The sequence below is a fragment of the Somniosus microcephalus genome, chromosome 23 (genome assembly GCF_052327205.1).
Source record: "Somniosus microcephalus isolate GS21.2 chromosome 23, FLI_Smic_1.0, whole genome shotgun sequence".
Classification (NCBI taxonomy): domain Eukaryota; kingdom Metazoa; phylum Chordata; class Chondrichthyes; order Squaliformes; family Somniosidae; genus Somniosus; species Somniosus microcephalus.
In genome coordinates, this window is record NC_141009.1 from 30,050,590 (window position 1) to 30,067,027 (window position 16,438).

Below are 16,438 nucleotides of genomic sequence, written 5' to 3' on the forward strand. Positions count from 1 at the left end.
TAACTAGTAATTCAATAAATATCCAGGAATAAAGGAGCAGTTGGAAAATTGTAGTCTGGCTTACTAGAGCTGGTTAAGTTAACCAAAACATCCCAAAGTACCAATTTTAACTGCTTTATATGGTTATATACAAACATTTTTTTTTAAAACCCTTTAAACTTGGTTGCTTTTAAATCTGGAAGGCTGGCATTGTGATTAAATATCTACAAATGGATTTTGTGCTCATATAGATGAAACCAATAAGTGCGTTTTCCACCATCTAAAGTTACAAAATGCAAGCTGAAAAAGGAAATGTTACTTCTTACGATTACTACTGTAAATCTTATTCTGTACTACATACCTTTTCCTCCACTAAGAGGTTTCAAGTAGAGTGCCAGCTCCTCCACACACTTCTTTGCAACCTCATAATGTTTATTTTCAGCCAAGTTACTCAGGTTCACAGTCTGCTGGTCTGGGACCTAGATACAGTCAAAACATTTGCAAATTGGCAAACCTCAATAAAACAGTATCTTTCAATACTGCAAGATGTAAAAACAGTCATTTTTAGCAATGCACATCAAACTGAATATTGGAAATTATTCTACACACCGAAGGTCAACAATAACAAGGTGTCAATGCAGACGTAAATCAACTAAATAACATTTGGATGGCAGAATGATGCATATGCATCATTCTGAGCGGCGAGAGCGGACCCGGTCGGGGTCAGAGCAGAGCCAGGGAAATAAAGAGCGGCAGAGAGAGAGAAAAAAAATAAATCAAGGAGAGACATCACAGGACAGCAGGTAGGTGATTGGTTGCGAGTATTCATTTTTTCTAGTCTCTAAGCTAACTAAGAAACTGTAATTTGCTATAACTTTACTTTATTAAATTAGTAACTAAAACTAGATAAACCAATTAAGTAATAAAACTAAAATAATTGATTAAAACAATTAAATAACTAATCAAATAAATAAAAAAGTTTAGATAGACACGGCAGGGCACGTGGTGTGCTGTAACTGCTGCATGTGGGAGTTTGTGGAGACCACCGAGATCCCGAGTAACCACATTTGCGGTAAGTGTCTGCAGCTCAAGGAACTTTAGCCCAGAGTTTTTTGAGCTGGAGTACGAGGTGCAGACATTGCAGGGCATGGGGGGTGGGGGAGGAAAGTTACCTGGACACTTTGTTCCAGGAGGCAGTCACACCCCTTAGGTTAAGTAGTACTTTAGAGTTCATCAATGGTCAGGGACAGGAGGGTGTGACTGCGAGTCAGGAGGTATGGGGACCCAGGAAGTAGTGATGGAGGAGCCTCGGCCCTTGACTTTGACCAACAGGTATGAGATACTTGCTACATGTGGGGATGAGAACAAGGACTGCAGGGTGGATGAGCAAACTGACCATGACACCATGGTGCAGGAGGCTATTCTTGGGGTGGGGGGTGAAAAGGAATGTGGTGGTGGTGGGAGAGGGTCAGAGGGATAGATACTGTTCTCTGCAGCTGCAACCGGGAGTTCCGAAGGTTGTGTTGCCTGCCTGGTGCCAGGGTAAAGGATGTCTCCTCGTGGCTGGAAAAGAACTTGGAATGGGAGGGGGAGGATCAAGTTGTCGTGATCCATGTAGGAACCAACAACATAGGTAGAACTAGGAACGAGGTTTTGCTGAGAGAGTTTGAGGAGCTAGGGTCGTAATTAAAATGCAGAACCTCAAAAAGGTAATAATCTCTGGATTGTTACCCGAGCCACATGCAAATTGGCATAGGGAGAAACAGATTAGCAGGTTAAATGCGTGGCTCAAAGAGTGGTGTGGGAGGCAGGCGTTTCAATTCATGGGGCACTAGCACCAGTACTGGGGTAAGAGGGAGCTGTTCCATGGTGACAGGCTCCACTGGGACCAGTGTCCTGGCGAATCGAGTAACTAGGGCAGTAGATAGGGCTTGAAACTAATGAAGTCGGGGTTGGGGGGGGGGGGGGGGTGGGGAAGAGGATTCAGAAAAGAGTAAATTCAAAAGCAGTAAGAGAAATGTTAAGGCTGTAGAGCAGAGTAGTGATCTGGATAAAACCAAGCAGAGTGGGTCAGGAAGGGACAGAACGATTAATAAAGGTAATAGGGCATTAGTGACTAAAGTGACATCAGGGAAAAATAGAAAATAGTTACAGCTAAAGGTACTTTATCTGAATGCATGATGCATTCACAACAAAACAGATGAATTAATAGAGCAGATAGAAATAAATGGGTTTGATTTAATAGCCATTACAGAGACGTGGTTGCAGAGTGACCAAGGTTGGGAACTAAATATTCCAGGATATTTGACTTTTAGAAGAGAGGCAGAATGGGAAAGGAGGAGGGGTAGCCCTGATAATAAAGGAGGGAATAAAGACAAGAGAGAGAAAGGATCTTGGTTCGGAAATACAAAATGCAGAATCAGTTTGGGCGGAGCCAAGAAACAAGGGGGGCCGGAAAACACTAGTGAGAGTAGTCTATAGGCCCCCTAACAGTGGTTGTAGTGTCGGGCAGAGTATAAATCAGGAAATTAGAGATGCATGTAACAAGGGTAATACAGTAATCATGGGGACTTTAACTTTCATATAGACTGGCCAAACCAAATTTGCAGAAATAGTGCAGAGGAAGAGTTCATGGAATGCATTCAAGATAGTTTTCTAAATCAGTATGTCAAGGAACCTACGAGGGAATTGGCTATTTTAGATCTAGTACAGTGCAACGAGACAGGGTTAATTAATAACCTTGTAGTAAAGGAGCCTCTGGGGAGCAGTGATCATAATATGATAGAATTTTATGTTGAGTTGGAGTGTGATTTTGTTAAGTCCGAAACCTGAGCAAAGCAAACTACGTAGGTATGAGGCGCGAGTTGGCTAAGGTAGGTTGGGAAACTAGATTAAGAGATATGACAATAGAAAAGCAATGGCAAACATTTAAAGAAATAATTCATAATTCGCAACGAATATACATTCCCTTAAGGAATAAAAACACCATGAGAAAAATGGTCCAACCGTGGCTAACAAGAGAAATTAAAGATAGTATTAAAGGAAGAGGTTTATAATGTTGCCAAAAAGAGTAGTAAGCCTGAGGATTGGGAGGATTTTAGAATTCAAAGGAGGACCAAGAAGTTGATAAAGAAAGTGAAAATAGAATGAGAGTAAACTAGTGAGAGACATAAAAACCAGACTATAACAGCTTCCATAGGCATGTGAAAAGGAAAAGATTAGTGAAAGTAAACATGGGTCCCTTACAGACCGAGACAGGAAAAATTATAATGGGGAATAAGGAAATAGCAGAGAAATTAAACAAATACTTTGGCCCCGATTTTCAGCTTGTGTGGGAAATGGTCGGATTTCCCCGAATGTGGGGTTTCTGACACACATAAAAAAGTGTCAGCCAGCCCCACGCAATTTTCCCTCAATTGGCCAATTAATTCCCAGCATGTGGGAAGCCTTGCTAATTGTCTAAATCGAGTCAGAAATCCCCACAGTATGATGTCATCATTCGTGGTGCTTTCAACGTCCATGGCAAACACTGCATCCTCTGAAGGCTTCCAAATGAACCATCCAGGATGGCAGAGGAGCCTGCAGCAGCTGTGGCCAGTGCCAAACCCCGAGCTGCCTTCAAATTCGACGAGGCTTCACTGCAGGCATTATTGGATGGGGTTAGGGCCCACAGGGAGGTCCTCTTCACTAGGTCAGGGAGGAAGAGGCCTCCCACTGAGACCAATGCTGCATGGATGCAGGTGTCAGCAGATGCCAACTCGCTGGGAGTCACCAGAGGAACCTTGGCATTACATCTGTAACTCCTTCCTTTACTCCCCCACAGTACCATCCAGAGCCCCCGTCCTCACTGTGGAGGAGGAAGAGGCTGTGCAGCCAGACTCCTCAGAGGAAGCTCCAACCTCTGAGGGCGCAGCGTCAGCAGAAGTAAGCGCACCCAGCACCAGCGCAGACACTCACACCTCGGGGGGACCTTCAGGACATAGAGCAGTGTTGTCACCTGGTGTTTCACAGCTGACAAGTGAGCCTCAGCAGATTCTGGAGACAGGGACAGCAGTGGAGAGTCCTCGGAGGGCGCAGGGCTCTGCCAGCTCAGCTGCGCTGCATCTCGACCCTCTGCCTCGGAGTCCATCCGCAAGAGAAGAGGTGATGGATCTCCATGCACAGATGCAGGAGTCTCTGGCAGGTTTTGTCTCCAGGGTCGCTGTGAGTGTGGAGCGAATGGAGGAGTCCATAGCGACCATGAGCAGAGCCTTTGTGGAGTCATTGGTGCATGAACGCAGCACCATGGAAAGGTTGGCAACCTCCATGGAGGAGCTAACTCGCCAGCATACGGAAAACATGGTGAGTGCTCATAAGAGAATGACATCTCTTGAGGAGCGTTGGCCATCTGTTGAACAGAGAAACCAGATCTTCATGGAAGGCCTTCGGAGTAGGACTGCCAGTGCAGAAACGGGTCCCACTGGCCCCCTAAAGCGCAGCAAGGTGCTCTCAAGCCACTTCCAAGCGCTGGCCCCTTCTGGCTTGTGCAGCTTCAGGTGAGTGAGCAGCAGCCTGGTGCTCCTGGTAATCATCCTGCTGTTCCTGGTTCTGCTGCTGCCACCTCTGCTGTTGGAGATCCTCTAATGCCAGGAAGGGAAGGTGCCAAAGGCCTCCCATGCTTCTAGCAGATGCCTCGGTTGAGGAGGTCCTGAGTTAGGGTGGTGAGAGGGGCTTCTCAGGAGCTCACACTGAAGAAGTGTGTGAGGCTCCAACTTTCTGCAGCTGCTCCTAAGGCTTCAAATAGTTCCCCCAAGCCTTGATCAACAAGGTCCTGCAGCCTGCAAATGCTGCCTCTAAATATCTTCAGCCCTCAGCGACCTGCTACTGCAAGCAAGCAAGCCAGCTGTTTTCACGCCAGCTCTCATCGGCGGGGTTCCCCGCAGGCGGGTTTCAGGTGGGGAAAGCCCCAAAGTCGCAGCGGCACGGGAAAATCGTCCTTAACAAGGTGATCATTGGTGATTAGTGTGCCGCCGAGCAGTCCCGCCAGCGGCGGGCGGGACTGAAGCGGGGCGCGTGGAAACGGCGGTCCGAAAGTCGGACGGGGCGGGGAATCAGGTGGGGGGGGGGGGGGTCCCAACCCGATTTTTCTGCGATTTTCGGACGACGGCCGCATGAAAAGCCGCCCGACAGCTGCCCCAAAATCGGGGCCCTTGTGTCTGTCTTCACAGAAGATGCAAAGAACCTCCCGGAAATAGTGGAGAACCAAGGGTCTAGCGAGAATGAGGAACTGAAAGAAATTAGTAAAAAAATACTGGAGAAATTAATGGGACTGAAAGCCGATAAATCCCCTGGACCTGATGGCCTACATCCTAGGGTTTTAAAAGAGGTGGCTATAGCGATAGTGGATGCATTGGTTGTCATCTTCCAAAATTCCACAGATTCTAGAATGGTTCCCGTGGATTGGAAGGTAGCAAATGTAACCACACTATTTAAGAAAAGGAGGGAGAGAGAGAAAATGGGGGATTACAAACCAGTTAGTCTGACATCAGTACCTGTAGTAGAGAAAATGCTAGAATATATTATTAAGGACGTGGTAACAGGGCACTTAGAAAGTAATAATAGGATTGGGCAGAGTCAACACGGATATGAAAGGGAAATCTTTTGAGGACGTAACTAGCAGAATAGATAAGAATGATGATATAAAGCTAGGTGGGATTGTAAGTAGTGAGGAGGATGCAAAGAGGCTTCAAGGGGATATAGACAGGCTAAGTGAGTGGGCAAGAACATGGCAAATGGAATATAATATGGAGAAATGTGAAGTTATCCACTTTGGTAGGAAAAATAGAAAAGCAGAGTATTTTTTTTTAAATGGTGAAAGATTGGGAAATTAATACAACATAACACTATTGCCGATATGGAAGGAAAAAAAAACTGGGTACCAAATTTACAAATCTCTGACACATTAGATAAAATAATTTTTTATTTGGTAGCTAAATGCTAATTTATACTACGGGCTCATGATTTTTTTTTTTTTTTTAAAATGTAGATTTTGCTGAACAAGAGAAATAAAGCGAACTTCTGACCAGGATATTTTGTAGAGAATTATCTGCTGGCTAAAAGTGGGGAAAAAAAATCTGGAGGCTAAACTCAACATTTTCCCAACAATGCTGAGAAGTTGGGATGCTAGGTTCTTCTTAGGCAGTCCCTTGGAACCAAGGATGACTAAAAATGAGTTCTCAGGTGACTGATGAGTCCAATGCGGGACCTACAGTCTCGGTCACAGGTGGGGCAGACGGTGGTTGAAGGGGCAGGTGGGTGGGGTGCCGTGCGCTCCTTCCGCTGTTTGCATTTGGCTTCCGCTTTCTCCCGGCAAAGAGACTCGAGGTGTTCGGCGCCTTCCCAGATGCCTCTCCTTCAGTTTGAGCAGTCTTGGGCCAGGGATTTCCAGGTGTGGTTGGAGATGTTGCACTTTTTCAAGGAGGCTTTGAGGGTGTCCTTGAAGCGTTTCCTTTGCCCAGCTGAGGCTCTCTTGCCGTGTCAGAGCTCCGAGTAGAGCGCTTGTTTTGGGAGTCTTGTATCGGGCACGCGGACAATGTGGCCCGTCCATCGGAGCTGATCGAGTGTGGTCAAAGCATCGATGCTGGGGATGTTGGCCTGAGCGAGAACACGGACGATGGTGCGCCTATCCTGCCAGTGGATTTGCAGAGGTAGCATTGGTGATACCTCTCCAGCGCTTTGAGGTGCCTGCTGTACATGGTCCATTTCTCTGAAGCATAGAGGAGGGCATGTATCACTACTGCTCTGTAGATCATGAGCTTGGTGCCGGGTTTGAGGTCCTGGTCTTCAAACACTGTCTTCCTCAGGCGACCTAAGGCTGCACTGGCACACTGAAGGTGGTGTTGGACTTGGTCATCGACGTCTGCCCTTGTCGACAGTAGGCTCCCGAAGTATGGAAAGTGGTCCACGTTGTCATGGATTTTGATAATCAGGGGACAGTGGTGTGGCGGGGGCAGGTTGGTAGAGGACCTTTGTCTTAGAGATGTTTAGTGTACGGCCCATGCTTTCGTACACTTCGGTGAAGGTGTTGACGATAGTTTGGAGTTCGACCTCCGAGTGTGCGCAGATATAAGTGTCGTCTGCATACTGTAATTCGATGACAGAGGATGGGACGACCTTGGATCTGGACTGGAGGCGACGGAGGTTGAACAGTTTCCCGTTAGGTACCCAGCTTATGAATAATAGGTGGTGAAGAAGAAAGTAATAGTGGGTCACAAGAGGATCTACAGATACAGTAGTGTATAATTTCATTTAGCTGTCCATTGATCCATCGTCGATAAAAATATTGTTTCTCATTTGTGAAACAGTTAAGTTTATTTCTGGTTACACAACATAGCAGCATCTGGAGCAGAATGACTAATCGACATTACTGTAACTGAAAATAAAACAGAGCCTTGAACAAAGTGGTTATTTCATACGGATGTCGTCATTTCGCATTCCTATTGTAACAGACTTCCCAGGAAATCCTATTAAACAAGTACTTTCAACACTGGCATGAGTTTACAAAGTCGTAGCATAAGTTTGACTTTTTCATATATGCAGGATAACTCCAGATCAGTTACAGCATAACAAACATTTATACCCGTACATGATGCATCCTGGATAGGGACATTATTGTTGTTTACCAAAGTCTTTGAAGTAAATTAGTAAGTAGATCATCACAAGGATTTAACACTCCTACATTTGTTGAAGGTTGATTTAATCAGATCAGTAATTCAAATTTAGACAGCACATGTTGGTACATTAAAAACATTCCTATTTTGGAATTTCAGCATCACAGTCTACAGCTCCAAACGTCAGCTCCAAAGATGCAATTATACTACAGTGAAACCTCAGCATTTGATACAGTTTAAGTAAAATTTACCTGTGCACCGACTAACTGCAGAAGTGCAAAATTCACAGGAAGAACATCGATGTCCGTGTTGATGGCGGTCTGGTCAAAGGGACACGCCTTGCGGTGTAGTTTGTTCAGGCAGGTTTTGCAGACAGTATGCCCACAGCCCAAACTAATGGGTTTGTGCACGTTCTCATCAAACTCGTTGTAGCAGATGGGACAGGAGAGGAATTCTGTCCACTGCGACGCTTGCACAGGCATTCTGAAAGTTGGTCTGGGTTCTGTTTCAGTGCTAATGGTTGACTAGCATAACGCTATTGTACTGTCAGAGATTTAGACAGCTGCAAGGAAAAAAGAACAAGCATTTACAAAACTGTAATCCACAGCTAAAATATTGGTAATAACTCTCCACTCTCTTTTCCTTCCTCTCTTCCTTCCCTCCCTCCCACCCCACCCCAAATGTGATCCTGGCAGCAATACTGGGTCATTACTCAGTCTTTAGAGAATGCAAAGATCCATTAATGAGTATTTGTTTTATTGTAATATACCTGTTCAGGATTGCTAATATTTGGCCCTCTTTTACTTCCCATTTGTAAGTCAATGATCAAGTGGATGTCATCAAAAGTTGAGACTGAGAGGTCGCCCATCCATCTGCACTCTGCAAGGGTTGCAAACAATGTGGAGCTATAAGCATTCAGCTTCTGGGTTGAAAAATCATATTTGATCTACAGTGGGGCAAACAAATGATGAGATGGATGGAATCCTCAAGAAAAGAGAGCCCAACATGTCACCACAGAAGAGAAGAGAATAGCCACATTTTGTTCTACTTAGTACACTGCAGACATGCAAACCTTGTACTAGATCAAATAACCTGCTCCATATCAAAGCCCATTCTCCCAAGCATCAGAGATGGGGCCAGGCAGCCATTTCCCTATATCATGATTGCAGCAGCACCACCATAGGAATTTCTGGCAGTGAAGCCAGACATTTTGTTTATGCTAGGAAGACAATAGCTGTGCCTTTGCATTGTGCAACGAAAAAAAAGTGCCGTAAACTCCAACAGCACACAATCGGCTACAGCTTTGTCCCTTATATCCAGAAAATTAAATGTAGAGTTAACAACTTGCTGAACCATGCATGGGAAATTGCTTGCTTCTCATTTTCGCAGTACAATTCCCCAAGTCTTGAGCACTCAGCAACTATCAGAGTCAATTTCATCAGACATCTGTCTTGTTGCAGGTGTCATTGGCTGCACCCAATGATACCATACAAGATGTAAAAACTTCAGTTGCACAAAGATACAGGTTAATTCTTCAAGAATGTTACTATTTCATATTGGGAACATGCTTAGAAGGTTCTACACTATGTAAAATAATTTTTTTTAAAGATTGCCATGGCTAAATCTTAAGGTCCCCCCCAAAAAATATATGTAGCTGCCCCATACTAAACAATCATTTCATATTTATTAGCTAAACATCAACCAAGGAAAAGAAAATTAAGACTGGATATTGAAAAGCGAGTTGATGCTCATATTATTGTTTCAACTCCTGTACCATTATGCCTCAAAATATGTCAAAAATATCTTCGGTAGATATTTTCACTTTTCAGGATTTATGAATTTGGCAACACAGCGTCACAGCTACAAACACGGGGGCCCGGAATTTGCGGTTAGGGCGACGGCGCACTGGCAGCGTTCGCGGTCATTCTGCTTTTGAAACTGACCACAACTTCAGGATTTGGCGCATGCACAGGCGGAAATCACAAAGTTGCAGTCAGTCACTGACAGCTCCAAAACAGGCTGCGCTGTGCTCCCACTCCCCCCCCACAGAGCCGGCAATCTGTGTAATCACCCAAATCAGGGAAACTGACGAAAAGTTTGGCTCTTCCGCAGTAATCACGCTGTTAAATTCCCTACTAAAAGTTAGACCCAAAGGGATTAGGGGTAACTGGGGTATTAACAGCATATTGACTGCTAAGCAAATGTTAAGGGCCTGGAAAACTAATTTTAAATTTTGTTCAATGTGAAACTTGTCCATTTTAATAAAAGTTAAAATTTAAGAAACTTTTCAAAAACATTAAAAAAAAAATTTAAGTTTGTCCATCTTTATTTCAGGTTTGCCTTTTCCCCGTGTGAGCGCCCCAATTTTTCTTTTGCTCTCTCTAACATTTTAAAAAAGTTAGAATTTTAAGAGCTTACTCACTTCCTTGTTCGCTGTGTGAGAATTCTGCCTTTTGACTGGCTGCTTAAGGCAACCTGTTGACGTCACAGCAGCTCGCACAAGGGGATCCCCACTACAGTCCGTTGAATTGAATTGAAGGTCGGAAAACCCGATGTTCTCAATTGTGAGATCCTTGTGCACGGTGTAATTCAGGGCCAGCAGCGAACGCCTTCACTTCGCTGCCGAGCGCAAATTCTGGGCCAGGATCTCTTTCACAGAGTGCAGGTTATGTCCACAATTGTTATTGAATACCATCTGCTAATCAACCTGCGTGTGTTTAATCAAACAAAGGCTAAATACAAGACTCTCTCCTCCCACCAAACTATATTCAGTTACAGCATCATATACTCTCAATTCAGACTAGAACAAGTAAAATAAATGCAGAGCTTCCTATGCATCACCCCGACCACTCAACAGTACCCTTCAAAAGTGCCGAATATATTTCCTTTATTAAACATATATCTTTATGCTGAGCAAGATTAGATAGTTTGCTAAACCATAAACACATTAAATTCTGGCCAATTCAACTTCCAATGGAGTTCAAGGTGAGCATGATCACGGCTGTTGGTGCGCCACGTATTTCAATGGATTAATAAAGCAATCAGTTCTTATGTAGGGGTTTCTCCCAGGGTCTGATGTATAAATCAGTTTAGGATATTGATATAGTGAAGAATAGTGGTAAGAATAAAAAGAATTAGTAGTTGTATTTATATAGCACCATTCACAATCTCGGGATTTCCCAAAGCGCTTCACAGCCAATGAAATTCTTAAGTATAGTCACTATGGTAATATAGGAAAACATGGCAATCAATTGCCACACAAAAAGGTCCCACAAAACAGCAATGAAATAAATGACCAGATAGTCTGCTTTAGTGATGTTGGCAAGGAGACCGGAAGAACTTTTGAATAGTGCCATGGGATCTTTTACATCCGCTTAAGAGGTCAGACAGGGCCTCAGTTCAACATCCCATCTGAACGACGGCACCCGAGACAGTGCATCACTCCCTCAGTACTGCACTGAAGTGTCGGCCTAGGCTATGGGGAATGGTAGCATAGTGGTTATGGTACTGGACTAGTAATACCGGGGGCCTGGACTAATGAGCCCGAGACACGAGTTCAAATTCCACAATGGCAGCTGGGAGAAATTAAATTCAGTTTGTTAATTAAATAAATCTGGAATAAAAAGCTAGTATCATAAATGGTGACCATGAAACTACCAGATTGTTGTAAAAACCCATCTGGTTCAGTGCCAGCTTTTGGGTCACCCCTCCCAATAGCTCCGTGATGTGCAACAAGATGTTTTTCTATATTAAAAGCACTATACAAATGCAAATGTTGTATGAGCCTAGACAGACACTGGCTGGACATTTGACCATGGAGGGCATCACATTAGAGGCTGATTTATGTTCTCACCTGCCATCCTAGTGTACTTTACAGAAGGAGTCACTGGATACCAAATCAGGAGTGACTGAATGCAGCTGTAGTGCCCAACTGGAGCATCTTGCTTAGCACAGTCACTGGATTTAATCAAGGCCTGTATACACAGCAGTGCCATTGCCCATTAAGCCATCAAACAGTTCAGGATCTCAGCATTTTTTTTCTTTTCTTCTTCGGATGGTGATTTACCTAACATGGTAGGCTTCTTTTAGTTAAACAGCAAGGAAAATTTCCCACTTTGCTTAACCCTAAACCGCATCAGCTCCTTAAATACAGTAGTTTGACATAGACACAATCTCCACTCTGCACAAGTTGCTGAAACGTGCACAGTAGTGAGTCATGGACTAACAGGAGAGCCTGATCATTAGCACTTCAGAAAAAGATCCTTCTGCAGTCTGGACTTGGTATTAATGAAAACCTCAGGATTTTGAAAAAAAGGGCCACATAATGAGGAAAGACAGGAAAAAAAATTAACAGAACTTAAAAACATCACCAGCAATTTTTTGTGATGGCATGCAGACTTTACGCATATTATGGCATGAGGAAAACAGCTTTAAAAAAAAAAAGCTGAAATGTTTCTGTAATCCTTTAAAAGTCATCACAAATTTGGAATTTTAGAAGTGTGCACATTAATGTAAAAGCCAACAGTTACAATTCCATTTCTCCATTTATATTGGAAAATTTCCGTACTCGATGAAGTGCGTCAACCCTCTTTCAGTAGAGAAGCTTTTTACAACACCAAGTGATTTTTCAATTTCCTTCACCAGCCAACCCTGGGGTCTTCCTGAGTAAGATTGCCAAGTTACATTACAACAGTGACTACACTCCAAAAGTACTTCATTGGCTGTAAAGCACTTGGAGACATCTGGTGGTCGTGAAAGGCACTATATAAATGCAAGTCTTTCTTTTTTTTTTTAAATACCAAATTTTGTAGTTCTATGCTGTGGACTCATGCAAAGTAGGAACAGAGTTGGGAATGGCAAGATCTTTTTGCATTGGCTCCTTATAGTCAGAAGAGGGGAGAGATTTGCACCTAGCAATCTACGTTGATTTTAAGTTAAATCAGAGATTAAACAATAGTGATTTTAACATAATCCCATTTCTGTAGACCTTAATTTTTTTGTGGAATAAAAGACTAAAACAATTCCATATAGAATGAACTCAAAATGCTAATACCACAAGAAACATTGTCACTGGTTACAAAAATGCCATGAAGAACAACCTCTTTGATTAAAAAAAAAAGTAATAAGCTATGAACAGTTTGCAGGGGTGAAAAAAACCTCTTAAATCAGCCAAGCATGTTAAAAAAACAGGACATCCGCTTCTTGTATTTTTGGGCTCAAATCCTAATGTTAACAGCCATGAACAGCCTGTCATATGACGGCCATTATGAGTTTTTGGCTTGTTTTAGAATCCAAGGATCCAACAGGAAATCAAAGGGGAAAAAAAAGTGATTTGCAACCTCCGATAATTATGGGTTGGGTGGGAGGGTAGGAGATGAAAAACAAAACAAGTTACATACTTCAGCTAGACAAGAGGAATTGGAGAACAAATGTCTGTACTAAAGGTACCCTGAGCGGTCGACGGAGAAATGCTTGGAGGGAGATACACTGCAAATCCATACAAGCATATAGATCTGCACTCATTTTTTCCTAAAAAAAAGAGCTTGGTACATTAAAATCTATCAAATTTTTAAAAATCAAAATAAGCGATTTATCATTCTTAAAGAGCAACACTTGCCAGTTTTGTACTTTGTGGGCAGTTAGTGATACTGGCAGAGAACGCAGAATGGAAGGTAGTGGCGAGGAGAACCAGTACAATGATAATGCTCTCCTCCTTAATCTGTGACTGTAATACGAGTTCTGCTTGGCTAAAACCATAGCACACATAGCACTTTCTATAGGTTCTACTGCTTGATCAAAAATATGTCCACGCTAATGCAAGCTTCATGTTCTATTACTGAAGACAATTTGGTCGCTACAAATATCATCCATGCAGCCAGAATATGTAAATTACATGATCTTTGAAATCATAGAAGAAAACATCACATCTTAAAACCACGGAACAATGTTGGCGTTAACAGATCACAGCAAAAATCCAGTCAGCACTCTCGCACTGTTTTGTATAGCTTCGCATCTCGGAGCACTTTGCTTTTACATCGTATTTCAATATCTGTTAACTGTGAACTTTTTAGTCCCTAGTCCTCAAACTACCCCTCAATCCATTTGCTTTATCCCTCAACTTAACTTCGGTTTAGTGACCCCCTCCTCAATTTCTGTTGGTTCTGTTATCATCCCACATGATGCATGGAAATGTATGGAAGTTGCATTGTGTGCAGAAAATTCACTAAAGCCAATATTCTGGATTAAGCATTGTACAAAATTAGAAATTATAGAATTTTATAGCAGGCAGCTATTCAGCCCAATACGCCTGTACCTCTGAAAGAGCTATCCATTTAGGTCCATTCCCCTCCCCTTTCCCCATACCCTTTCAAATTTTCTTTTTCAAATATTTATCCACTTCTCTTTTAAAAGCCATTATGGATTCTGCTCACACCCATTTCTGTTCGGACATAGGATGTCCTAACAACCATTCATGTAAAAATAATTCTCCTCAGCATTCCCATCTAACTTATGTTCTTAATTTTATGCCCTTCAGTTACCAACTCCCTGACCAGCGAAAATACCTTCTCCCTATTTACCTCGTATAAACCTTTCACAATTTCAAACATCTCTATCAGATTTCCTGAGGAGTTGGCCTTTGGCTTAGTGGCAGCATCCCCAGAAGGTGAAGGCTTTGAGCCCCGCTTCAGACAGCTGGGTTGACATCCAGCAGGCTGCTCACGTCCAATGGGTGCGGGTGCAGGTGCACCCGCCCCCCACCACCAACGTAAAGGGTATATGGGGTTCTTTAGCCTTGGTTGTAGCCCTAGAAGAAGGTACTCCAAAAGATAAAAACATTGAAGGCAGCAACAGGAATCCATCTCAACTAGTAAGTGGCTCAAGAATCTCATGTGTAAGACTCTGTATCCGAACTCACACCGTATCCTAATTCACACAAAGTCCCGTTCACCCATCACCCCAGTGCTCGCTAACCTACATTGTCTCCCAGTCTGGCAACGCCTTGATTTTAAAATTCTCATCCTCGTGTTTAAATCCCTCCGTGGTCTCACCCTTCCCTATCTCTGTAACCTGCTCCAGTCCTATCCTTGGCCTTAACCATGGAGAGTATAGAAGAGACTCACTGAGATGATACCAGACTATATGGCAACCAAAACTAGACACAATATACTAACTGTGGCCTAACGAAAGATTTGCAGGAGTCTAGCATTACCTCTGCCATGGCTCAATGGTAGCAGTCTCGCCTGAGTCAGTAGGTTGTGGGTTTAAGTCCCACTCTAGAGGTTTGAGGACAAAATCTAGGCAGACACTTCAGTGCAGTGCTGAGGGAGTGCTGAACTGTTGGAGGTGCCGTCTTTCAAACGAGACACTAAATCGAGGACCCGTCTGCCCTGTCAGGTGACCGTAAAAGATGCCATGGCACTATTTCAAAGGAAAGCAGGGAAATTATCTCCGGTGTCCTGGCCGATAATTATCTCTCAACCAGCATCACTAAAACAGATCCTCTGGTCATTATCACACATGTATTTTTCCCTCATTCTTTTCCCAAAATGTACTACCTCACATTTCTCCATATTAAAATCTAGTAACATCTATCTCCCTAATCTGTCTATATGCTCCTGAAATCACTTAGTCCTCTTCACGGTTAACAATACTCCCGATTTTTGTCATCTGCAAATTGTGATATTGATCTTCCTATAACCAAGTTTAGAACATTTATATACATCGAGAAAAAAAATCCAGAGCCTTGGGGATCGCCACTGTTTACACCTCTCCAGTCTGAAAAATATCCATTAACCATTCTTTTCTGTTTTGTCCTTTAACCAACTTCCTATCTATGGTGTCAGATTCCCTTTAATACCCTGCTTCTTACTCTCGTCAACAAGCCTCCTATCTAGCGCCATATCAAATACATTTTCTAAATCCATATAAACGACATCCACTGCTTTTCCTTTATCAATCCTTTCCATTACTTCCTCAGATAATTTTCTTATCAGACACACCCTGCCATCTACAAATTGGTGCTTGCTGTCCTTAATTAACCCATATCCTTCTAAGCAAGCATTGGCCCGGATTTGCAGTCAGCTGCGAAGTGATGGCGCTTGCCGCTGACCTCGAAGAAAGCTGCCCACAAAGATTTAGCGATCTCTGTGGCGTCGATTTCACCTCTCCGGACGTTAATTTGATTCTGGCACCAAGTCTAGGGGATCTCTAATGTCCAGCAACAGTGATGTCATCAAGCTGGCTAAGCAGCCAATCACACTGAAAAATTCTCAGATAGCAAACCAAGAAGTAAAATGCACTGGGTATCCTTCACTTTTTAATCATTTTACAGAGAGCAAAATAAAGATTGTGACATACACATGAGATTAAGGTAGAAGCTAAATAGCAAACAAACTTTAAAAAAAAATTAAAAACCATGGAATTATCAATTTTTTTTCAGGGCCAGTACGGTTGTTCAGCAGTAGTTATGACTCAGTACGCCGTTAAAAATCCAGTTACACCTCACTGAACAAGGTTCAACTTTTTGGGAGATTTTTAAACAGTGTTATTACAGTGTAAAAGGGGAAGTTCTCATCAGTTCAGTGATTTTAATTGATTGCTGCTGTGGAGAGTTCAACAGCGCTCTCTGTGGAGGAGCAGGAAATGACTGACAGCACCTTCTGGATTTCTGCATTTAACTGCGCATGTGTGGACGCCAGAAGTTGGAGTCAGTTTCACAGTTGTAATGACGACGAGCGCTGATAGTTTTGCCGTCATTACAACGGCAAATTCCAGGCCATTGATTTTATCCCGTGTTATGGCCTCGAAAT

At 43.1% G+C, this 16,438-nt stretch overlaps 1 protein-coding gene across 10 annotated transcripts in view; it reads right to left on the reverse strand.

Moving 5' to 3' along the window:
* rc3h2 (ring finger and CCCH-type domains 2) overlaps nucleotides 1-16,438 on the reverse strand; it is a 122,904-nt gene that overhangs the window by 66,456 nt on the left and 40,010 nt on the right. For 9 of the 10 annotated variants that reach the window (XM_085965706.1, XM_085965705.1, XM_085965709.1 and 6 more), the window contains 2 exons: nucleotides 7,880-8,190; nucleotides 341-458 (listed from right to left, as the gene is read on the reverse strand). In XM_085965706.1, the coding sequence (XP_085821832.1) occupies nucleotides 341-458; nucleotides 7,880-8,110 (349 nt within the window). In that variant the 5' untranslated portion in view covers nucleotides 8,111-8,190. Of the gene's footprint in view, nucleotides 1-340; nucleotides 459-7,879; nucleotides 8,191-8,397; nucleotides 8,575-16,438 lie in introns of all 10 variants that reach the window. The other variant, XM_085965702.1, reaches the window with a different exon arrangement.